The sequence below is a fragment of the Sylvia atricapilla genome, chromosome Z (assembly GCF_009819655.1).
Source record: "Sylvia atricapilla isolate bSylAtr1 chromosome Z, bSylAtr1.pri, whole genome shotgun sequence".
Lineage (NCBI taxonomy): Eukaryota > Metazoa > Chordata > Aves > Passeriformes > Sylviidae > Sylvia > Sylvia atricapilla.
Genome location: NC_089174.1, coordinates 71,238,416 through 71,262,986, shown reverse-complemented (window position 1 = coordinate 71,262,986; position 24,571 = coordinate 71,238,416). Strand labels below are relative to the sequence as shown.

The 24,571-nt window shown below is 35.8% G+C and overlaps 1 protein-coding gene across 2 annotated transcripts in view; it reads left to right on the top strand.

Moving 5' to 3' along the window:
* RICTOR (RPTOR independent companion of MTOR complex 2) overlaps window positions 1–24,571 on the top strand; it is a 75,648-nt gene that overhangs the window by 33,786 nt on the left and 17,291 nt on the right. For both annotated transcript variants that reach the window (XM_066338684.1, XM_066338683.1), the window contains exons 7-28: window positions 1,811–1,937; window positions 2,796–2,965; window positions 3,209–3,276; window positions 4,331–4,398; window positions 5,666–5,748; window positions 6,309–6,396; window positions 7,243–7,333; window positions 7,477–7,543; window positions 7,648–7,728; window positions 9,053–9,153; window positions 10,658–10,820; window positions 11,218–11,319; window positions 12,625–12,671; window positions 14,742–14,877; window positions 15,414–15,613; window positions 16,601–16,727; window positions 17,936–18,100; window positions 18,522–18,598; window positions 18,715–18,793; window positions 19,639–19,748; window positions 22,853–22,940; window positions 23,676–23,768. In XM_066338684.1, coding sequence (XP_066194781.1) covers window positions 1,811–1,937; window positions 2,796–2,965; window positions 3,209–3,276; window positions 4,331–4,398; window positions 5,666–5,748; window positions 6,309–6,396; window positions 7,243–7,333; window positions 7,477–7,543; window positions 7,648–7,728; window positions 9,053–9,153; window positions 10,658–10,820; window positions 11,218–11,319; window positions 12,625–12,671; window positions 14,742–14,877; window positions 15,414–15,613; window positions 16,601–16,727; window positions 17,936–18,100; window positions 18,522–18,598; window positions 18,715–18,793; window positions 19,639–19,748; window positions 22,853–22,940; window positions 23,676–23,768 — 2,331 coding nt within the window. The remainder of the gene's footprint in view (window positions 1–1,810; window positions 1,938–2,795; window positions 2,966–3,208; window positions 3,277–4,330; window positions 4,399–5,665; window positions 5,749–6,308; window positions 6,397–7,242; window positions 7,334–7,476; window positions 7,544–7,647; window positions 7,729–9,052; window positions 9,154–10,657; window positions 10,821–11,217; window positions 11,320–12,624; window positions 12,672–14,741; window positions 14,878–15,413; window positions 15,614–16,600; window positions 16,728–17,935; window positions 18,101–18,521; window positions 18,599–18,714; window positions 18,794–19,638; window positions 19,749–22,852; window positions 22,941–23,675; window positions 23,769–24,571) is intronic.

Genomic DNA, 24,571 nt, shown 5'->3' with positions numbered 1-24,571 from the left:
TTTTAAAAATACTAGGTTTAAATGGTGTGGGAAGACTTTAAAAAAATCTGATTTTTTTAAAACTTGATGTCAAATGGTTTTTGAAGGCTGAGTGCTCACTCCCTGTTTTGACTGTAATCACCTGTACATTTACTGGTAAAAGATTTACAGTTTAGTAATATCTTCAGCCTTGAAAAGGATGGCATGAAGTTGTTTCAGGAAGCATTTTTCTATCTCATAGAAGTCAGTAAGACTTTTTTTAAAATGTAATAGTCCAAGTGGGTTTTTTTTAAAGCAGAAGTCAGGGTTAGATGCAATGTGAACCATCTTCTTTCTTCCTCTTTTCTAAAGGAGTCTTTGAAGTCCAAATTTGTAGTCTTTATTACTTATTTCATCTTAGATACTTGTAGGTAGCTTTCCATTACCTGACCTTGGTATTGAGAACTGCATTTTAATACCTAAAGCAGATACAAAGTAAATACAAAAATTTGTTTATTTTACTGATTTGTTTAAAATTGAGTATTACAAGAAACCTTTTCTTGTCCTGGCTTATAAAGAAAGAAGACCGTGAAGCAGAATGGCTTGTGTCCTCACAGGCTGCTTGTGTCCTCACAGGAAGTAGTCTGTCAATATTAGTAGTAAACAGCTTGCAGTTTCTAGAATGGATTGGTGCACCTGTTCTATTGTTATTCTTGTTTCTTCTTGCCTGTGCAAAAGTGAAAGACTGTGTGGGCGGGAGAGAATTTGTTTTTTCTTTAAAGTCCTATCTTAAAGCTTCCTGTTTTGTTGGCACTGAAATTAGGTATAACCAGAAGCTTCTCAAAAACACATATTTAAAGATAGATTTGTTAAAACACTTCCAATATTTTGGTCGTCATAGTTTATACCCTCTCATTTTAACATCTCTGAAATAAAAGGTAAAAAACTAGTTGTCTTTGCACAAATACCTATAACACATTATGTAAAATGGATATAGGACAAAACGATTTTGGAAGAATTACAAAGATAAACCTGGTTTTGCTGAAAACTAAAAAGATACTCTTAAATTTTTAGGTGTTTGATGTATATTGAGTATTTTTTATGTCTAATTTTTATTTATTATTGGAAGAAAAAAGATGACACACTTTAGTGGACTATAAAACATTGCACTGTTCCCATTTCAGGTAGTCAGACAAAAACCTTCTTCCTCCTTAGTAATCCATCTGTTTAGCGATATTCTTATTTCGGAAGGATATGTGTATTTAATTTTCACAAATGGAAAAAATGTGAACAAGCAGTTGCTCAGCCTTTTGAATTAATCAAAGCCTGACTTGAGTGCAGTGAAGAGTTGGTGGTATTGGTTGGTTGTTCAGGAGTGGCTTTCTTTACCTTTAATACGTCTTGCTCCTTAATCTGGTGTGAATTCTGGCTGTTCCAAACTGACAGCTGAGCCTTTCCGTGGTGCAAAACGTCCTTAATAGTAGATGAGTTTGTAGTTAACGCTGTGTCATTGGATAATGTTCTTTGTCAATAAAGATATTCTAGAGAAAAAAAAACTATGATGAAGGTAGTCTTAATTCTTACTGCAAAAATACTTTTAAATTCTTCCTTATTGAGATAAATTATAAAAATAAAAAACTGAAGCAAGAAGAGAATGGTAAACTTAGTTGACAAAAACACTGAAATGGTAAAAATTTCAAGTGCAGAAGAAATAGTTTTGAAGATTCACTAGATACAACCAAGTAGCAAGCTGTATGTAGGAAGATAGCTGTATGTAGGAAACAGAGCTGGTGAATATATAAGTGTATTTAGAGAAATATGAAGAAACCAGAGGGCTTTTTCTTTTTGGCAGATGATCACTGTGAATGCTTCATTGTTCCCCAGTTCTATTACTAATTCTTTGATAGCAGTTGGAAATGATGGTCTTCAAGAAAGAGACAGAATGGTTCGAGCATGTATAGCCATTATCTGTGAACTAGGTAAGATAATTTTTCTTAATTAGTGTTCAGTTTTGATGTGGCTGACATTCACAGTATTTATTTAATAAGGAATTAGATGTTAAGTGTTCTTAAGTTTCATGGATTTTAGTTATTAGCATGATATTAACCAAAATGACTGAAAATCTACTTATGTATCATAGGCAAAGGTTTCAGGTTTTCATCTTTCCTTCAAGATCTGACAGTTTTTAGTTTGCCTTAAAAACATTTCTCTACTGCAGTTCATGTTTTTTTTAGACTAATGGGTTTGAAATAGGAAGATTTCCATGCACAAGATGCTGACAAATTTAGAAGAGTTCAGAGAACTACAAAGTATCTTCCTTTTTAAAATTTTTTGGGGTAGGTGCTGTAGTTATCAGGACAGTGGTTTATACTGACTCCCTAAACTTTTATTTGGCTGCTGATTTTTGAAGTTTTTTCAAAACCAGTCAGTGGGGAATAACTTCAGCAATTTGTTTTCAAGAATAAAACTTCTGATTTTAAGAAATAAACAAAATGTTACTCTTATTTTAGTATAAATATTTTATATGTGTCAGTTCAGTGAAGCATGAAAACTCTTTATGGGGAAATCTAGAAACTACTATATGGAAACTTGGTTGGGAGTTAAGTTGGGAATGGCCATATGCTGGAGACTGAATGGACCAGTATTTTTGTTTATAATAAATCAATCCAAAACCACAATTCATTGTGAGTGTCAGCCAGTTCCATTAAAAGCTTTACATGTGCCTCAGCAGTGTTCAGGACAAATAAGATATCCATACTTGATGACAAGTTTGTCATATACTATGAAATGTTTTGTCTTTGATTGCTATTCAAAATGACTTCTTTTCCTTTATGTAGCACTTCAGAATCCTGAGGTGGTAGCTCTTCGGGGTGGCTTAAGTACCATCTTGAAAAATGTCATTGACTGTCAGCTAAGCCGAATAAATGAGGCTCTGATAACTACGGTTTTGCACCTCATTAATCATCCAAAGACCCGGCAGTATGTGCGAGCAGATGTAGAATTAGAGGTGAGTGCAGTTCTACTTGTTTAGTGACAGAAATTAAACATTTATTACTCAATAAAATGTTTCACTTTTGTCTCAGATTTCTTCTGTGTTAAAAGATAATGTGTCTGAAAGATGTTTTAAGCTAAGAGCCTAAGATTTATAAAGTAAGAATAATACCACAGTTCGGAGAGACACTGAGGAAAGGGCAATAGTGATTTAACTGTATTTTCATGTGAAAATAATGCATGTCTTTCTTTTGTTTAGCGAATTTTAGCCCCTTACACAGATTTTCACTACAGGCATAATCCAGACACAGCAGAAGGACAGCTCAAGTAAGTGTTAGTGCTGCTATTTGTGCTATCAGTTGTGTTCATAGCATTGGAAATAAGCTGTACTTCCTTCCAAATATACTGAATTTCTAGAAGTTGAATATAGTAGGCCAGAGTCTATTTCTAAAATACTGTTAAGCATTGAACATTTAAAAGAGCTTGTTTAGCCTAGAGAGGATGGAGTTGAGGGACACAGTCTGCTGAATAGTAGCAGTTTTGCTACCTATGAAAATGTGTTCAGGATGATGTAGCCAGGGCCCTTCATGTTGGTGTAAGGTGGGGACAAGAAGCAGCAGAAACAAATTGAAGCAAGAAAGATTTCAACTTGATATAATGGGCAGGGGGGTGGTTTTGTATAGAATAGGTTGTCCAGAGAGGTCTTGCTGCCTTGAATGAATTCTTGAAAGCTTCTAGTACCCATCTGAGTAAAAGCCTTGAGTTTTTTTGCAGGTATTCCAAGCTGAGTTACAGAAGCTTGTTTGCCTCCTAAAGCTCTGGACACTGTAAAAGGAGTGTGTACTACACACTGTATGTGTTGAGTTCTTGCAGAGGGGTTGAACTAGATGACCTTTAAAGGTGCCTTTCAACCCAAACCATTCTGTGTTTCTATAATCTGGCCTAGTCTGGTAACTGGTGCAGTAATTTGGACTAGAAAGAGATCTCCTGAGATGGCTTCCAACTTGAATTATTCAGGATTTTTTAATTATCAAATGTGATTAGATGATTAGATGTGGGTAACTGAATATGGTCTTTACAACTCTGCTGTAGATTTAGTGTCAGTGGAGGTGCAGAATGATTCATCTGACTCTCTATAGGTGTTTTTCATGTTATCCTCCTCCTATGAAAACTCCCCTGGAAAAATACCAATAATTAAAAATTCTAATCTTTTCTGTGTGTATATACCTTGTTTAAATACATATGTACACATATATGCATACATAAAATATTTATTTTACTCTGAGTTTTGTCCCACATCTGAGTTAACGACCTTTTAATACTAATACTGTTTGTTTTGTAATTATTACCTGCATTGTGATATTTGTTGTTTTAACGGCAGAGAGGACAGAGAAGCACGATTCCTAGCTAGTAAAATGGGAATAGTGGCAGCGTTTCGATCATGGGCAGGTAAGATTCGATTGTTTGTTTGAAACTGTATGATTGGAAGTGTGATTTTACTTTCTAGTATAAATGACACAGGATCTGTCTCATTTGATATGTCTGATTTCTATCAGTACCTTCCTACAGTCCTACTTTGTACGTGTTTTGAGACTGTAAAATTGGAGGATGCAATACACAGTTTTCTTAGGCTCCTGACAAGTTGCAGCTTTTCCCCTCCCTGTGTAAAATGCCTTGATGATCATTCTTGAAATCTAGTAGGTAAAAGGATGTTTAAAATAACATCATAAGAATTTGCATTTGAGGTGGTTCTGTCACTGTAAATGAAATATTTTTGTCTGTATTAAGAAATATTGGCAAATAATTTACCTGCTTTTACCAGCTGCCATAGCTGAAGAGAAATTGGAAATAGACATGGTTTGCAATTTTTCATGTAGAAGATATTTCTAAATCAAAAAAGTTTTGTTATTTTTTCGTTTTACAAATTATTTCTCTGCAGTATTACAATATGTAAGATGAAGGTACTGCCTTGGGGATTACTTCGTTTATAGTCAAGACACTGTCTTGCAAATTTATATGAGTGAATATAAACATTTACCAAAATTTTGTGGTATTTTTCCAGGATGTACTTAGGCTGTTTTGTGTCACTACTTGTGTTACTTTTTAAGTTCTGAAAATGATCACTAAGCTTAATTTTATTATCCAGCTATCCTTCAAGTTTCTTGTCTGTTCTCACATGCTTGGAGAGAGAAGCATGTGATGACTTTGAAACTTCCAGAAAAGAGTTTCTGATAGTTATATGGCTGCATCTTCCTACACTCAGGCACTTAGATCTAACAGCTATTAGAATTCACCTGAGGCAAAAAGGTAGTGAATTAATGTGTTAATTTAAGATACAGCTTTTGGTTGAATTTCCTTAGATTTCTACTCAGATGATGAAAACTCTTCAGGTTTAAGAGTTACTCATTACAGACAGTTTTGTTCTTTTGTTATTTCTTCCATGCATATGTTGTTTTCATAGATAACTTTAGAGTACTGTTCACAGTGGGAAGGACAAAAGTAGCACAGTTTTTTAAATATGGATATAAAATTTTGTGATTAAGAAGTTCTATTTAATATTATTGGTTGGGAAGGAGATAATATTATGAAGGTGAAAATGCTTATGGGTTTTTTTTTAATGTGTGCTTGTTTTTAAACTGGAAATCTAATTTAGCACTGTCTATTGTCCTTTCTTTTGTTGATGAGGGAGTATTATTATACATTAAATGTTTTCCAGGTATTATCAGCCTGTGCAAACCTGGAAATTCTGGGATTCAGTCTCTTATTGGGGTACTCTGTATACCAAATATGGAAATCCGGGTAGGTGGTGAATATTTGGTACTGATGTAGAAATACGGTTTATTATTTTAATTAAGTTATTCTTAACTTTTTAACTATTTAATTGTCTAAATAAACACAGACTCCAGTTATGAGATAGCTGTCCTTAAGTTTATTTAACCCCCAAAGTTAGTACATAAACTAATTGTTGCTCTGTTCACAAGTCAAAGCAAGTTTATAGTAGCTGCAGTTGCAAGTTTAAAGCATAATAATCAGAGCTGAATTCCAGGTAAATAAAAATGTTTCTTCACAAATTAAGCTTACTAGACAAAAGTTGATGGTTCCAGATATAACTATTCTAAAATTCTGCAGTCTAAGCACTGAAGTATTATAGCATTCATAGTGACAGTAAGGGACAATTCAAAACTAAAAAAGCCCCATCCTCTCTTCTCCAGTTTATTTCAGTTTGTGAAAAAAAAAAAAAAATTGCAACAAATGCACCAGTGTTAGCACTCTCAATCTCAAGGTCAGTATTAACAGTGATAAAAGGGACAATTTTGTAAATCTGTAAAATTCCTCTTGTGTTATGTTCTATTTGGTAGCGAGGTCTGCTTGAAGTTCTCTACGATATATTTCGCCTTCCTCTCCCTGTTATTGCAGAAGAATTTATTGAGGCACTTCTCAGTGTAGGTAAGTATTTACAACATTCATATAACAGTTCTGTCTGTTAAACTTCCTTGCAAATTTGAAACCTTTGCTGTCTCCTGTATACTGTAAGTTTCTCTCATGTTTACTGTTTTCTGTACCCACTGACTTCACTGGGTGCTCTGAAGTCCTGTTTACAATTCTTTATCACCTGTTAAGTTTTTAGGTTTGATGAAAGATCAGCGTAGTTAGGCATTAACACTGTAGCGTTAGGCATAAAGACTGTAAGGTCAGCACCACAGATTAGACTTTTGAACTGTTATGAGTATTCAGAATTGTCGATATGGTAGTGAATACTACAGTTATTAGTCTTTTCTATATATTGTCCATCTGGTAGCTGTCCCCACTGTCCTTAGACTTCTGCTTTTTTGAGGGCAAGTGCATGATTTTTTGTGTCTTTAAATTTAACCAAGTTAGTATTTTACGTTTAGAATTACTGCTTTGTAAACCGAAGAGAATTCTCTTTTTTTTAATTTATGAGTAAACAAAATATTCTTTGTGGCAGACTTCCTACTTCTATATACGGATGCACCTTGTAACAGTGTAGGTGCTAATGGTATTTTCTGTTAAACATATTTAATGTGTTTATGAATTGGAAATATCACTATTTCTGTGGACACTGAGATACAATCCTGTCTTTCAAGGCACTCTTGCTTTTTTCAGCACTGTGGAATAGATTGCTTGTTAGAAATCTCCTATGACAAACTTTTCTGTAATTTGAAACCACTTGAAATAATATTTGCAGGCAAGGATTATTTGCATACTAACTGCCATTAAAATAATACTGTGATAGTAATTGTAATTACCATTGTCCATATTTTCTTGTTCTAGATCCAGGCAGATTTCAGGACTGCTGGAGACTTTCTGATGGCTTTGTAGCTGCTGAGGCTAAGACTGTTTTACCCCATCGAGCCAGGTCAAGGTGAGGATTTAATGAACTTAACTTGGTCTAAACCATTCTTCTTGTTTTGTTTTGTGGCAGTGTGGACAAAACATTTCCTGTTTTCTTGCAGGAAGAATAAGAAATATACTTTCTAAACTGTTCCCATACTTTTTTGTCCGTAGGCCTGATCTCATGGATAATTACTTGGCTTTAGTGCTTTCTGCTTTTATTACCAATGGACTTCTAGAGGTAACTAATGACTTTCAGTTTTAATAGATGCTTGCGTTTTTTTTCCTGCATGAGTTCGAGTAAGATGTTGTACATTAAATGTACTATTTTTTTACTTTTTGAAGGGTCTGGTTGAAGTGATCACAAGCAGTGATGACCATGTATCTGTCAGAGCAACTATCCTTTTGGGAGAGCTTTTGCACATGGTAAATACCACTCTTTGTAACTCTTGTAAATAGATATTTGCTATTACAGCATTAATTTGTATTCCAAGCTTGAAACATGTAGTTTTCATCTGAATTAATTTCACATTACATCTTCTGGCACTTCATATATTAAAACCAATATTATTCAACAGGAAGACTGTTTGGAAAGTATTGAAAATGCTAGGGCTTCTGCTCCAAGGCTATATGTAGCTCTGACTCTCACAAGGACACTTGCTTGGCATGGCAGCAGTTGTATTTTTAAGCTGGAACCCTGCAAACGCACCCATCAGTAACTGTGTTTGGGAAAAGAAACATTGCTAATTTATACTTGTCTTAGAATAGTCATCAGTAGGCCTCTGACAGTGTGTTTAGGTTTCTGCCTCACAGGGGAGACAGCTGAAAATTTTTTTCATTTTCAGCTGGATGTGTTTCTGGTACTTGATGTTACTCATTCAGGCAACTCCATCTTGGTGGAGTGTTCCTGCTGCAGGGAAACTTCAGCTTCATTCCACTCCTGTCAACCTCAGATAGCTTTTACAGTATCTTCTCTCTTTTAAAGTAATCTTGTACTGAGATGATGATACTGTTTTCATAAATGGTCCAGTGCTACATTTCAGCCTTCGATTTTTATTATATGCGGTTTTTCTGGTTTCCTGAATACTTACGAATGGGAGTGATTGTGATCTCACATTGGAGTATGATGTAAAGCACAGGTATAGGCATTTTTTGATTTTCTGAAGAGATGATCTGTTAATTGGATATGACTACTGTTTCTCAAAAAGTGAAAAAAGTAGCTACCTGTTTGTTTAGTGTTTGGAAATGTGAGTAATTTATTTATACTTTCGTTCTTAAATTTTCAAAAATACTTTTGGAACTACATATGTTCATCAAAAGCAGTTAAGTGTCTAGCAACTTAGAATGTTAATTAATCAAGGTTTTTTTTTCAGTAATACTTTTGTAGAAATCATCAGCTTTAATTTGCTTTCTGATTTTAGGGTTTTAATACTGTTATATGCATGACATAAGCACATCTGATGCTTTGGAAGTTTTTGCATGTTACTGCTTAAACTCCAATATGTATTGTAAAACTCTGAAATTGTTTCAATTTACTTTCTAGTTTAGTTCAGGCTACTTAGTTAGATCACTAATTCAAAATAGTGTGTAATCATGCTCTGACATTAAGCAAGATACAATTTTGTTGTCAAAAATGTGTGAAAATCTTGTGAAAAGTGGTAGATTCTTTAAATGTTGATCCCAAAAAGATGGATGAAATTGTTGTACTAAGTTAGTCTAACTGATCTTTTATTGGGGTTTTTTTTTGTAGGCAAACACAATTCTTCCTCATTCTCACAGCCATCACTTGCACTGCTTACCAACACTGATGAATATGGCAGCATCCTTTGACATCATGAAAGAGAAAAGACTGTAAGAATTCTGTGTTACGTTTGAAAGCATAAAATTATGTCACAAACTGCCATCTTCTAGGTACTTTACACAATTGAAACTTCCTAATGGAAGAAGTCAAATAATTTGATAAATTCATGTCTTTAATGTGTATTTCTTCAACGTTATGTTCTTAGTTGCTTTTCTTTGTAGAGGACAAAATGAGTTTGTTGAGTTTTCTTTCACCTATAAAATGTATTTGTTAATTATTCTTGCAATTTCTGATCAGTATTCTGTATCAGTATTCTGATACCCGACAATATCTTGTCGGATCAGTATTCTGATCAATGTATTGTAATGTTCTGTCTTTCATTGTGTTCTCAGTGATAAATTACATCATTTTTCCAAACTGCTAGTGTGAAATGATAAATGCTGCTTGTAGAGTACTTTCTAAAAGTGTAGTCCTCTTCTGATTTTTAGTTTTGAAGGTTTCATATATGTCAGTGGAAGATTTTGACATGCAATTACACTATTAGTTTCCAAAAAGGCATATCTGAAATTTCAGGAGAGTATATTGGCCAGAGTGGTCATGTGAAAGAAGAGATAAAGGGCAGGAGACAGATGCTTGTGTTTTTACCTGGAATTGTTGTGCTTTTTGGCATTTCTGGACATACCTGATAAAGTGCTAAGAATTCCCATTTCTGTTGAAATAAAGTGATTTTTTTAGAAGTAGTATTTTTTACTTGAGGACCTTTGCATTCTCCACCATTTTGTAGTCTGAAAAATTGTAATCTGTTAGAATAAATTTAAATAATTTAGATAAGTTACTAAATTCAAAGGTATTTGTTTGAAAACAAAATGAAAGAACTCTCCTGCACTATGCTAATTTTTGTTTATGGGAAAGAACGACTTAACTCCTCTTTTTTAGAGTTCCTTATTTTTATTTGCTCAGTAGGTAGGGTTTTTTTCTGCTACCACTGTTTTGTAATGAACTCGTTTTACCCCTGTAGGGTGTCATTTATGTTACTCCCTCTCTTTTCCCAGAAAACATGCTGTTGCTGAAGTATTTAGATATCCAAGCAGGAAGTGTGATATTGATACTCCTGCCGCCCTTATGGAGAGGAGGGGTGGGGGTGAGAATGTATGAGAGACTCTTTGTTCCTCTAAATTGAAGCTAATGCTCTCAACTACCAACTTTACTGCAGGGTGTTGATCTCTCATTGTGACATCTCACAATGGAAATCAACTTTAAACTTTCTAATATCCTTGCTGGACTGTGACAGACACCACTAATTGCAAAGCAAAATAAAAGTTATCGGTAAGGACAATATTTCTGTCCTAGAAATTCTAAAAGATATTTTTCTGCATAATTTGGCTATGAGACTGAGTCTTACAGATGTACAAAAATGTCTCTCAAGAAAATATTTTTCTTTACTTCAGAATTGTTGGTCAGATCTTTCTTGAACTGTTATTCAGGAAGTGGTTGTCCTCCTTTGTCTGATAATAATTGCCAAATATAAATTATGACATTTATTTTTACTTCTAGGCGAGCAAGTGCAGCACTGAACTGCTTGAAACGTTTTCACGAGATGAAGAAAAGAGGCCCTAAACCTTACAGCCTCCATTTAGATCATATTATTCAGAAAGCAATCTCAACACACCAAAAAAGAGATCAGTACCGTGTGCAGAAAGACATCTTTATTTTAAAGGTATTACAGTAATTCATTTTTCAAACCTCAATTTGACACTGTGTTCCAGAGACTTGGATCCTACCCCTGACGCTTCACTCAGTGTAATTCAGAATCATTTGTATGATTCTGTTAGTACTTTTTTTAATCTCACTTGCCTTGTGGGTACTTGTGGATACTAAACTGCATTTCTAGAAATGGAGAAATGAAATTCAAATAACCTTTAATGCTTTTTGGGACCAGTTATGATCTCTTACTGTTAGGTTCTTAATGCAGTACTATAACCATACAACTTACCTTCAGATGCACATTATTGCCCTTTTAATGATTTTTCCATGAGCAGTAAGTATTTCTTGTGGCAAGACTGAAAAAGATGATTCAGGGAAACCTGTTGTAATTTTTCATGTTGGTGTTCCAGGATACAGAAGAAGCGCTGATTATGAATCTTCGAGACAGCCAAGTTCTCAATCACAAAGAGAACCTTGACTGGAATTGGAATCTGATAGGGACCATACTGAAGGTGAGCTTACAAAGGCCATGATAATATGTTGCAGAAGTTGTCTGGGAGAAAAGTGTGTTTCACATGTGAGCTTTGGCTTTCTAATAGTCATTCCAGAGCACATCTAATAATTTGTTTTATTTCAGGAAATGAGAATCTCCTGGGTTTAGTCAGTGCTGCTGTAGTCTCTTTATATACAACCCTTAAACTATATTAAAAGACACACAATAGTTAAATTCACAGTGTTCCTAAGAAGCATGTATTAAATGTTATATGTCTTTATTGGTATGGAAATGAACTTTATAGAATTAGGCATATTGTCTTTAAAGCTAGTAGTACTTTAGACTGCAGATGGATATTGCTATGTTCAGATTCATAGCAGATTTTTTTAAAATAAAAAGGCCACTCACCTCCCCCTCGTCTGTTGCAGCCTTGAATCTGTAGAGCATCAGCTCCCTAGCCACCTCATTGTGTGCATCTCAGGTGGTGCCTTACTGCCTTTTTCACTTGTTCTGCTTGCTAAGGTGCTAAAAGATCAGCAAAAGTGTCATTCTCATCTGTATCTGGCACTGTTACTTGACGTAGTCAGTTTTACTGATCATTAGCTAATGCCGTGTGTGCTTGATACTGGAATTCCAACTGGAAATGTAGAACTGTGTCACGTAGATAGGAAAGAAGAATGTTTGATGCACTTTTTTCCATTCCTGACAAGAAAATATTCGCTACTAGCAACAAAAAAGAATCTGAAACCGTAGACAGGAGACCGCTGTAAAGACAGAGGAAACTGTAATAGGATGAAAGAATAAGTCCTGAGTAGAGTATTATTTTTCATGTGGCTCTTCTTGATACATCTTACTAAGTATCAACAAGAGAATTTAAATAGCATTTTAATAATCATCATTTGAGTGATCTGTAACAGAATTATTACTTTTAAACCAAATCTGATGAATATTCAAAACAGCAGCAAAAAATTATTTCCCTGTTATGCATATCAAATATTTGTTGGTTGCAGAAAAGAAATTAAGCAAAATTGTTTATTTTGCATCAGCTTCTCATAGCATTTTTGTTTTCATTAGAATTGTGGTCTTGTACGTGTAGCATGTGCCAACATTCCCTGTCCTTCTCTAGAAAAAAGTGAAGAATTCTTGAAGCAGGCAGTGTGGGCTTTTCAGTAAAATAATGTCTTTTTTTAAGATGTAACATTAGGTGCAAGAAAACTTTTGAAATATTAGGTAAATACAATTGATAGAAATTAGTGAACTTTACTATCTAATCAAGGACTGATGTACAAGTTTCATATAATGTTATATTTGCTGTTTTTTCTAGTGGCCAAATATAAATCTAAGGAACTACAAAGATGAACAATTGCACAGGTATGTAAAAATAATGTAGACCTTCTTTGAAGAAATAAATTTGGAAAACTGGTTTTTACTATTGCAATGAAATATTCCCTAGATATATTACATTTCTAAAACTTAATCTATAGAAACAAAGTTACGGTGTAAATTTGGATAATTAGGTTGCTATATTTGCTTTAAATAGACAGGTGTTTAAGCTTCTTTTCCATGCATAAGTACTTTACACATTTAGTCCCTTAGGAATCATACCACCCTTGCAAATGCTAAATTTAATTTTAAACCTTAGAATTGTTGCTGCTTGATATTTCAAACAGTAGTGTTTTATATCAGAGCTTGGGAAATTTTTACAGAGTTAAGTCTATAGTTGTACAGTTTTTTTAATTACAGCTTTCATCAAAAAACAAGGGGAAATTATTTCTAGTTGCTGTTAATGGCAAGAGAAGCATGTGTAATTTGGAAAAAAAAAAGGCAACCAACCAAACAAAAAGCCTCCAGTACAGCTCTGGTTCCTTTCATGTCTGTTGTCAATAAGACATTTTTATTACTTTTGTGCCTGTGTGGTTATAGTGTTACTAATTAGATCTTGGATGTGCCTTTTAGGTTGTGTTTCAGAAATAGATTACATTATGTTGAAGAATAGGTCTGTATTTGTGGGCATGAAAAGCTGCTTCCTGAGTTGGGGGAAAACCCAAAAGATAGAATATATGGTGAAAGGCTCGTGTTTTTAGTTTTTACCAGGCAATAGTCAGAGTCCTTTTATGAAGTATTTACCACATAAGCAGTTGTCCCATTGTTATCATAACCATTATTTAATTTTACATGTACATTTTTTCTGAGTTTTCCTGAGGTGTTAATTGCCAGTCTGTACTTTGGGGTAAGGAATTATTTTCGAAATCTGGTAGTTTATAACATTGCTTCTCTAAAGCAGTGTCTGCAGTACTGACTGTGATACCAACACACACTCTTCAACCCACCTCTGTAGGACAGTGTTTGTATTCCATGGTTTTGTGCTGTACTCAAGCATTGGTCAGTGCCTAAATAATTTAATTCTGAATCAGATGGGAAAATCTAGAACTGAATTGGTCTGAAGGTTCTGTAGTTCATTGATCCCTTCTGCAGGATTAGGAACTGTTGTTCCTGTTTACTTGTAAGTAACTAAGCCCCAAATCTCTCAGGCTAAATGTCCCCAGCTCCCTCAGCTGCTCCTCACAGGACTGGTCCAAGCTCCATTGCCCTTCTCTGGACTCTCCAGCACATCAATGTCCTTCCTGTAGTGAGGCCCCAGGGGCCCCAAAAGTGAATGCATACACATTGATAAGCACACACACATGCTTAAATATACACATAAACAGATGTGTATAAATTTGTATATAGACATGTATAAATTTGTATGTCAATATATGTTTATTGCTAGTAACCTAGAATAAAATACATTTTATTTGACAAAACTTAATTCAGCCTTCAGGTTTCCTTGGTCCTGTGTTTGGAGTTAGGGGTAGTGGATTATTCTGACTTTTTCAAATATGAGTGCAGTTCTGTAGTAATTTTTCTTAATGCCTGACAGCCTGAATGACCCTCAGGTGAAATATTTTGTGTTATTTTAAGGCACAAATGTATGTTTATTTTTTGAAGAATTTTCTGTCAGAACATGAAAATCTATTTTTCCCAGTAGCAGTAACTATAATAGCTGAAGAAAACTCAGGTCACTGGTTTATTTTTTAAGCTGTTTGTTACTCTAGATACTACAATCTTTGAAATTTGCTGCAGGATAAATTATAAAGAAAATTATAAAGAAAAAATTATGAGAATGAGAAGGAAGCTATAGCTTCTGAGAGCATAGAGATTTTAAGTTCCTTTGCTTATATTAAGTAATAGTATAAAGAACCCTTTATAACACACAGTACAGTAACATCTCTAAAATTGTGTCTGGATGGAGTTACTACTGCTAACTGCTACTCTTTTGATAATTTTTTATGACTTAGTGCCAAGAAACCAAGTATAACCCATTTCTTCTACTAGCATTTTGTATTGCGAGACTGTCCTTGTCATACTGAATAATAGCCAAATCTGTTTTACTTTCTGTAGGTTTGTAAGGAGATTGCTGTATTTTTACAAGCCTAGCAGTAAACTCTATGCTAACCTGGATCTGGACTATGCCAAGGCAAAGCAGCTCACTGTTGTGGGTTGTCAATTTACTGAATTTCTTCTTGAGTCAGAGGAGGTAAGAAATTTTCAGCTACAAGACTGAAGTAGAATTAGTCTTGCTGAATGCCACGTGGAAAAACCTTAATTTTTGGTGAAGACTTCAGAGATTTTGGGTGTTAAATCTAAAATTATCAGTGTAATTAAGAAATACAATCTGAAAAATTGAGGAAGAATACTATGTTTATGTAGAAGGTTTGTTAAATGAAACTTAGAGTTTGAAAGAATTTTTTGTATTATTTATGCTGTGTATAACCTTCCTTTTCTAACTCCTTTTGTGCTAAAGATTTCTATGCCTCAGGTTAGAGGAAAATGTCATTGAATAATACTTTACCCTTTTCCTCAAAAGAAAGAATTAGTCCTAAGATGTCTCCGTGCTTAGTTCCTATTATTTGCCTTGAAACTTTTTCTTTAGTCTGAATTGCTTTCCAGCCTTCATTTCTATTTTGTTTCTGTGTTGTGTTTGTACATTTAAGAAATTTAAATTAATGAGTTTCAGTAAAGAAAAGACACATTTCTACTACTGACAGATGCTGTTCCTCTTTATTTTGCTAGGATGGACAAGGTTACCTGGAGGAATTGGTTAAAGATATTGTACTTTGGCTCAACTCTTCATCAGGCATGAAACCTGAACGTAGTCTTCAGAATAATGGGTTACTGAACACCCTTAGCCAGCACTACTTCCTGTTTTTTGGTACTTTATCTTGTCACCCTCATGGAGTGAAAATGCTTGAAAAATGTAATGTGTTTCAGTGGTGAGTGCTTTTATTTGGCTTGAACTGTACTTGCAGTGTAATAGTAGTGCAAATTTTAAACTCTGTGAGGGCCACCATCTGAAAAGCTGAAAACTTTATTTTTGGTGTATTTACATGTAAAGACTCCCATTTTTTTTTCCTATGGCCTTCTAGTCTGTCATTACTAAGCAGACAGAGGTGATTATGGCATAAACTGCTTACTGTTTCCTATCCACACCTGCGTGACATAGATCAGTATCAGGAAGAATTATAGTGTACTGAAAAATGCAGTGTGGGGGAAATAGGAAAACAAACAAAACTCAAAACACACAAACCATAAAAAAATGGCAGGTGCCATACTATTTGTGAAATGTTGATGTTTGTTGCACTTTAACCTTCAAATCAGTATATTTGAGTGAAGTTCTGAAGCTCAAAACTTTGTTCAGTACAAATAAACTTAGCTTCCTTTGGGAATAAATTGGCTGGTGACTAGGTACTAATTTATCAACACGTAATAAACTTTAAGTAAAAATGGAAGTGTTTCAGTATACTCATTTTTATCTTTTATTGTTGATTTTCTTGAAGTTTAGAAAGCAACCTTTTAACTGGCTTAGAAAACTTGGTGTACAATAAAATAGAGACAGTTAGCAGGACTAACTTAATGGCAGGCTGTATACACAATGTTTTTCAATGAAGAATTGTTCACAGAGCTTCATGGGCATTAGTTTTTATACTTATAATCATTGATTATGCTGACAGCATTTTTACAGAGCCATTATAAAAGGTGTTGGTTTGGGATTTGCCCCTTGCAGTTCAGTGCATTATTTCATCCCTATTTGACTTTATATGTAAAACAATTTAAAGTTCCTCCATTTTATACAAGAACATACTTTGTATTCTGCATTTATATTAATAAAAGTATAATTCAAACTACTTAAGTTTAAATTATTGATAGTTCAAGTGAGTTCAAATACTAATTTTCTTCTTCCTCCCCTTCCATGCCTCCAGTCTTCTTAATCTTTGTTCTTTGAAGAACCAAGATCACTTGTTAAAATTGACTGTTTCTAGTCTGGATTATAGCAGAGATGGATTGGCAAGAGTCATCCTTTCTAAAATCCTGACAGCAGCTACTGATGTAAGTTCAGTTCAGCTTAAGTTCCTTTCTTATTATCCTCCACACATTTACTTGATTATTCAAGGTTTATGACTTTATTTTTAAGCTGTTATGTTTGAGAAGGGTTCTCATTTTTGTATTCAGAGAACTGAAGCTCCTACAAGTGTAGCTTTTAAATATGTTGTAAACTTCATACCCTGTATTGTATTTGTGTTCAAGAAATGAATTCCTTCAAATACAGCTTTCTCTGATGTAAGATGGGGGCTAAAGTCTTGATATGTATAATTAAATGCAATTGATTGTGATTGTTTAGGTCAATGGCATCTTAAACCAGTTGTGAAGGCATTGTTGTCACAAATAGAAATCTGTATTTCCAGCAGAACAAAGCATGTTAGCATTCTAGAAGTCAGTACTGTTCTGATAATGATTGAGGTAACTCAGTGCATTGGAACTAAGTAGATGCTATAGCTACTGGAATGGTGCAGAAATAGGCGTTGGGATTTATTCTTCTGAATCAAAGGTGAGTGTGGATAAAAAAATACAGGTGGACTTGGGAGAGCAAACTTGACTTTTAAGGTAATATTGTTAGACAAGCAAGCAGTGATGTCAGGGAGATAGATGACAAGAAGTTGAAATGTTACTAGGAAAGAATGTTCATTACTTCGAATGAAGTTGTTTCTGTCCTCTGAACAGACAGAATGTGTTCTACAGTAGATACTAGAGAGAAAAATGTAGGTACTAGATTTATATCTCGCTGTATTTTGGAAGAGGAGGACCTAAATTGAGAGTATTTCTCTGAAACTGTCAGTGGTATGATTCTTATGGATAAAGAGTGGATTCTGAAGGTAATGAAGGCAGCTGAGGTTGAAGGAATGACTCATTGAAAGATGAAGCTCCCTACTGACTGTAATTGTTTTAATTGGCTTCTAAATTCTCTTCAAAAGATACAATTGTACAATAATAAAAGAGATAGGATTGGACACTTACAGTGACCAATTTACTTGTGATATTAGATTCAATTTTCCCATTTGCTAAGATAGAAATAATTTAAAAAATTTAAATAGATAAGGTGTGTATCACAGTTGCTTGCTGCAAAATACAGTAATTGGAAGGTATTTTTAGGAATTGAAAATCATTAGCCATTAGTTATGATGAAGTAGATATGAAAAGCTAAAACTTAAGGCATTTATTTTTCTTCCATTCAAGCAAACATTTTCCTTACTTTGCAGAGCTGCAGGTTGTATGCAACAAAACACTTGAGAGTGTTGCTGAGAGCTAATGTAGAGTTCTTCAGCAACTGGGGGATTGAGTTACTGGTGACCCAGTTACATGATAAAAATAAAACTATTTCGTCTGAGGCACTTGATATTCTAGATGAAGCATGTGAAGACAAGGTAAGCATCCCTTCTCTTTTTAACTTCTTTTTGCTATCCTGCTCTTATGCACTTTCCCACTACCTTCCCTAGTAGCAAAGTACAAATATGCAAGAAGCTACTGGTTTCCTTTTTCAGTTATCATTGATGGACTTAAAATAGTTTTTAGGCCCCTTTGATGAAGCTACTGAAATATTGCTTACAAGAAAACAGAGAATTCTGGATTGTGCGTTGCAGCTTATTTTGTTCATTATACTTCTTGTAAAGTAATTTATATTTAATGACAGAAGATACCTCAGATTGGTATTATTAGGAATAATTTGGCATTTGGTACTTCTTGTGAAAAACATATTGCTTCATTGCAAGCAGAGTGTCATAGTTATTGCAGTTCTCAGAATTATATAATGCTCAAGTACTCTTCATATGTTCTTAATTATTTTAGGCCAATCTTCATGCCCTTATCCAAATGAAACCAGCTCTTTCTCATCTGGGAGACAAGGGTTTGCTTCTACTTCTAAGGTAAATGTTGCATATGTTTTTTGACTTCACTCTGTGGAAACAAATAAATGTTCTTTTTATTCAAAGTCTGGGAGCTGTTTAAATTAAAATGTTAACTGTCTCATGTCTTTTTACAGATTTCTGTCTATCCCAAAAGGGTTTTCGTATCTAAATGAAAGAGGTTATGTAACAAAACAAATGGAAAAGTGGCAAAAGGTAATGCTAAGAAGAAAAAGTTTGCTAGATATTAGGAGGAGTTTTGTAAATACATAGTTTTAGAACAGAGATTCTTAAAAATAATTGCATTTTAATGTACCTGTAAAGCTTATGCAAATACATTTATTGCATCGGTGACAAAACATTTTTTGCTGGGAAAGTTTGACAGAGACTTAGAGTTCCACAGCTTCTCTGTACCTGAGCACTTTTGATTTACCAAGACCTTTATATAATTCTGATTTTTCAGCAAGTATTTCAGGAATGTAGTGACCTTTTAAAATCAGTTGTTGTGGAAGGTCATTATTTAGAGAAGTATGCAAAGGAATGCTACTTTTCAAGATACCTGTTATCTCTGGTTATTGGCAATTAAACATAGAGCTCATGAAGACAGAATTGGCTGATGGTGTTAGGAAGTAAAGAGGAATACATGACCATTAAGAAAAATTCATTATTGTCATAACTTGCATAAAACTCTCCATATGTTACTTTGGTTTTATAATTGATGATAAGAGATTGGTTGCATTCCTGTTGCTAACTTTTTACAAGTGTCACTTCTTGAGTACTGAAATGCATGATGATATACTGAAATTGAGTTTGTCAGATGTGAAGTATTTCTTTCTTCTTTTAACAAATTCCCTGAAATAATTATGAAATCAATTGTTGGCTCTGCAAACTCACTGTATGTGTGAAGTGCATTCATTTTCTTGAGCCCCGCCTTCAGATCATAAAAAAATTCAGTGTTTCTTAAGGTACTTTCCTCAATTATTTCTTCCTTATAAAGTCTCATGCTGTAACACCATAAACCACTAAATGTACTGTGTCAGCCCTCATCTGTCTTCTTACAGGAATATAACTTAAAATATGTTGAATTGATTGAAGAACAGCTTAATGAAGCACTTACAACATACCGCAAGCCTGTTGATGGGGATAACTATGTTCGTCGGAGCAACCAAAGGTAAATTTGGGAAAATGCATTTTGAGGCACAAGCTGGTGGGACTGATCAGAGAGAGAGTAAACTGAAGAGAGAGTAAACTGGAGAACTGTAAACTGAAATGTATGAGGGAGAGGGGTTCCAACAGGATTTCGGTTTATTCTGCTCCTGGAGCAGTACGTCAGCACAGTATGAGAAACACACAGGATCAACTGGATGCATTGCTTAGCTCCCAGAGTGTTAACATAATTTATTTCACAGCTTTTATGTAATTAGTTTTAGAGCTTTAATAGAATTCTGTTCACTTTATTAAGACTTGGTGGATTGAGTCCCATTATTGGAGTGCTGGAATGGAGGTCTGCAGGCTTTTCAGGAGGGATGGGCAGATGAATGTGTCACTCTATATAAGGAAGAAGTTTGATTATACAGCCCTTACAGTTAGTGGTGATGTGGTTGAGAATCTCTGGGTGAGGATTAAGGGGATGGAAAACAAAGGAAATTATGTAGTGGATGATGTCTGCTAGCGATTGCTCAGCCAGGATGTTAGTACTGATGAGTCATTCTATAGACAATTAGGAGAAACTTCTGGATCAGTAGCTCTTGTTCTTATGGGCTTCCTGTGGAAGATTTCAACTTCTAGGCATCAAGTGCAAGTACCGTAGTGCAATTATAAACAGCCTTGGAAATTCTCTGTAGGAGAAAGTCTGTAGGAGATACAGACTCCGTTCACAGATACTCAGTGAGCCAGCTAGGAAAGAAGCCCTCCTCTTTCACAAACTTGCTGTTTGTGAATATAGGGCTTGTGGGTGATGTAATGGAGGGGGTTTCTCTAGGCTGCTGTGATCGTGGCATGGTTAAGTTTAAAATCTTCAATGTAATGAGACAAAGCACAGCAGAATTGCTACCCAGAACTTCAGGAGAGCAAACTTGGGGAGCTGCTTTAGCAGAGCACATTTTTGAGGGTCAAGGAGTCCAGAAGTGCTGGTCCATCATTAGGAACTGTCTTTCAGAAGCACGGGAGTAGGCAATCACATGGTGTTGTAAGTCAAGCAAGCAGGACAGAAGAAGATTCACTTTAGCTGAGCAGGGAACTCTTCATGGAGCTCAAGAGGAAAAAGAAATTATATGATTTATAGGTTACCCTTCACAGGAAGACTATAAAACTGTGATTCACATAAACTGGGAGAAGGTACAAAAGGCCAAAGCTCATTCAGGACTGAAACGTAGCAATGTTCTGTCGTACAACAAGAAGGAGGAAGTCTGAAGGATACACTGGATCAATACTTGCATGAGATGGTCACCTGACATACAGGGATGAAGGAAAACAGAAAAGAATTAAAATTCTGTGTGTTTTTTGCCTCAGTCTTCAGCAATATTGATAGAGCTTGGGCTGCCTGGTTCCCTGAGCCAGAGGTCCACAAATGTGGAAACTCTGACTTTCCATTTGTGGACACTAACATTTTAGGGAGGACCATCTGTGTCAGTTGAATGTTCACCAGGTCAGCCTGGTTCCCACAAGGCTGAGGGACTAGCCTCGTCAGTACTACCCTAGCAGTACTGAGGGAGCTAGCAGATGTATCAAGACCCATCTCTTATCATCTACAAAAACAAAAGTCTTGTGAGTCTAGGGAAGTCCCTGCTGACTGGAGTCTAACCGGTTTATTCCAGTTTGCAAAGAAGCACATAAGGGAAGACCCAGAGAAGTACAGACCTGTTAGTCCAACCTCAGTTTCTGGAAAAATTACGTAGGTTACTTCTACATATACCCAATACTGGGTATTGTTGAAAGACATTTGAAGAACAATGCAGTCATCATAGTTAGCATGGGTTCACAAAGGGAAAGTTTTCAGTTAAACTAAATTATTAGCCTTCTATGATAAGGTCACCCATCTCTTGGGTGAAGGGAAAGGTGGTGGATGTTGTTTTCCTGGATCTTGGCAGGATTGTTGATGCTGTTCTTCACAGAGTCCTTCTGGACATGTTGTCAGGCTGTGGGATGAGCAGGGTCACAGTGTGATGAGTGAAGAACTGGCTGAAAGGCTGAACTGAAAGGGTTGTAGTGAATGAGGCAACATCTGGTTGGTGACTGGTCACACCAATGTTGTTCTCAGGGCTCCTATCCAGGGCCAGTTTTTATCAATGATCTGGATGCTGAGGGTGAATGCACCAGTAGCAGGTTTGCTGATGGTCAGACTGGGACCTGCTGTGGATTCTTTTGAGGGACAAGAGGCCTTTGCAGAGGGATCTAGGCAGACTGGAGCAGTGAGCAACGGTAACTGGGGTAAAATTTGCCGAGTCCAAATGCTGAATTCTGCACCCGGGATGGAGTGACCCCGGGCACAGGGGTAAAGCGGGAGAGGAGCGTGTGGACAGCTGTGAGGGAGGTGGGGCCGGCGGTGCCGGGCTCAGGCGGGTCAGCGGTGGCCGGGCAGCCCCGAGGACAAAGCCCATCCCAGAGCACGGAGCGCGGCACGGCCCGGGCCGGGGATGGCCCCGCTGGGCTCGGCCTGGGGCGGCCTCCGCTGGGCCCCGCCGCCGAGCGGGGGAAGCTCCTTCGGCCTGTCCTGAGGAAGGAGACAGGGCTGGAACCTCCTGTGAGGAGCAGCTGAAGTCTTTGGGCTTGTCCACTTTGGAGAAAAGGAGGCTGGGAGGTAATCTCCCTGCTCTCCACAGCCTCATGAGGAAGGGAGGGGCACAGGGAGGTGCTGAGCTCTTCTCCCTGGCATCCAAGCACAGGATGCATGGGAATGGTTCAGAGCTGAAGCAGGAGAGGTTCAGACTGGATACTAGGAAGCATTTCCTTACTACAAGAGTTGTGAGTGGTCACATAGAAGAACAGGCATTTTGGAGCCGTGGTCAGTACCCTGAGCCTCTCAAGTGTTCAAGAGGCATTTGGACAGTGTCCTTAATAACAGGCTTTTAGTCAGCCCTGAAGTGGTCTGGCTGTTGGATTAGATGATGATTGTACATCCCTTCCAATTGAAACAATTTGCTCCTTTCTAAATTCCTCAAAAGAATTCTCTGAAAAAAATTAAGGGTAAGTCATTGTATTATATTGCAGCGTAATTTACTTTTAGAATAAAATATTTGAAGTGTTGGGAAACCTATGTATGTTTCTCTTTCCCAGATTACAGCGACCACATGTCTACCTGCCAGTTCACCTTTATGGTCAACTGGTGCACCATAAGACAGGCTGCCATTTATTGGAGTCTCAGGTGAGGATAATAATTGTTTACAACTTTAAATATTTTAAAGTTCACTGTAAAACGTTTGAAAAAAGGTTTTAAAAGAGATATTTAAATAGGCATTGCAGAAGAAGTTGATTATGAGTCTTAAGTTGTGAAGACAGTCTGCCATCTAATCTCATGTGAAATTCCTTCCTGACACTGAAATATCAACAAAATACCTTTCAACATTTTTCTTAAAATGACTAGCAAAATCTTTGCATGGAAAGCCAATTCATAAATAGAAAAAATTCTTTTTGGATTGTTTATTGACAGTTATACATGTGGTAAAACTATCCTTTTAAGCATACAAAAATGGAATATGAGGGAGTAAAATCTTTCTAATATTTTGAGAATCTAAGAAAACAAAACCTAAGCCATAATTGCTTAAATTCACTTTTTATGTGGGTTAGTAAAATGATTTAATGAATTGAAGATGCTCTTTGTAAAGTTTGAGAAAAAATGTATATATTGCAGTGTGTTAGTTTGACTAATCTGTCATCTTTATAATACCTAAATTAACTTCATGCAATCTGTGATTTCATTAAAATTTTCGTTTGCATTATCACTGCTGTTAATTTATGGTTATTATTCCAGAACTACCACTTTCTTCCTACAGTGCATGATTTAAATTATTGCTTTAACTTCTACTATAAATGCTAGAGAACCTGTTAGACTGAAGTCTCCTATTCATAGTTTTTTTCTTTTTCTGTTTTTCTCCTTCAGAGTATTGTTACAGATCTAAGTTACACTGTTCGTTCCCCAATGCTGGATAAGTGGGAAGGAATTAAGCAGCTGAAAGCAGCCCTTTGGGCCTTGGTTAGTAATATATTTACAAAGTTTTGCAGTTGTTTAGTTTCTGTTATAACTGTTGATTCTTAAATAACTAAGTAAAATTTTATAAAAATTAGAAATTAGGGGTTTTTTTCAAAAACTGTGTGATTTTTTTTCAAGTTGGAATTTTGTTCCATAACTATACTTTCAGTTTAAAATGATTCACTGTGCCTGTTTCGTTCTGAGGTTTTTAATAATCAGTTTGTATTTTTTTCTTTTTAACAAATAAGAATAACACATTGCCATATGACTATTAGTATGGGACTGGTTAAAAGTTGCCATGGTCTGAGTTTAATGTATTTACTGTGGTAGTCCTTAATGTTTGTGCAAGGATGTTGGCTGCCAGTGTTGATCCATGTGGTCACGACACCCTGGTACTTGGGACAGGCAAAAATCGAGTTTTGGTGTGTATCCAAGCTACACTCCTAAATGTGCTTCTTGTCTTCCCCGAAGTTAATTTTGAAACATTTGTCCAAGGTGACTATTACTGGAAGGTACTGTAAGTATGTAACAAGATGCCTGTGTAAGAGGAATGTAAAATGAATAAACCAAGATCATGCTGCAGGCTATAGCAGGACTTGAAAAGTGAGGAATACACAGTAGTTCTAACTTTGAGTGGCTTTAGTTATTATACACAGTGTGCTGAGGGCTCTTCTGTATTAGCACAGCTAGGAAATGCTAGAAAGGATACTCAGATCTTCTAAGTGCTTTGAGAAGATGTGGCTTCAAACTCTACTACCAACAAACAAAATTGTCATAGCTTTACATTGATAGTGCTGCAGATCACA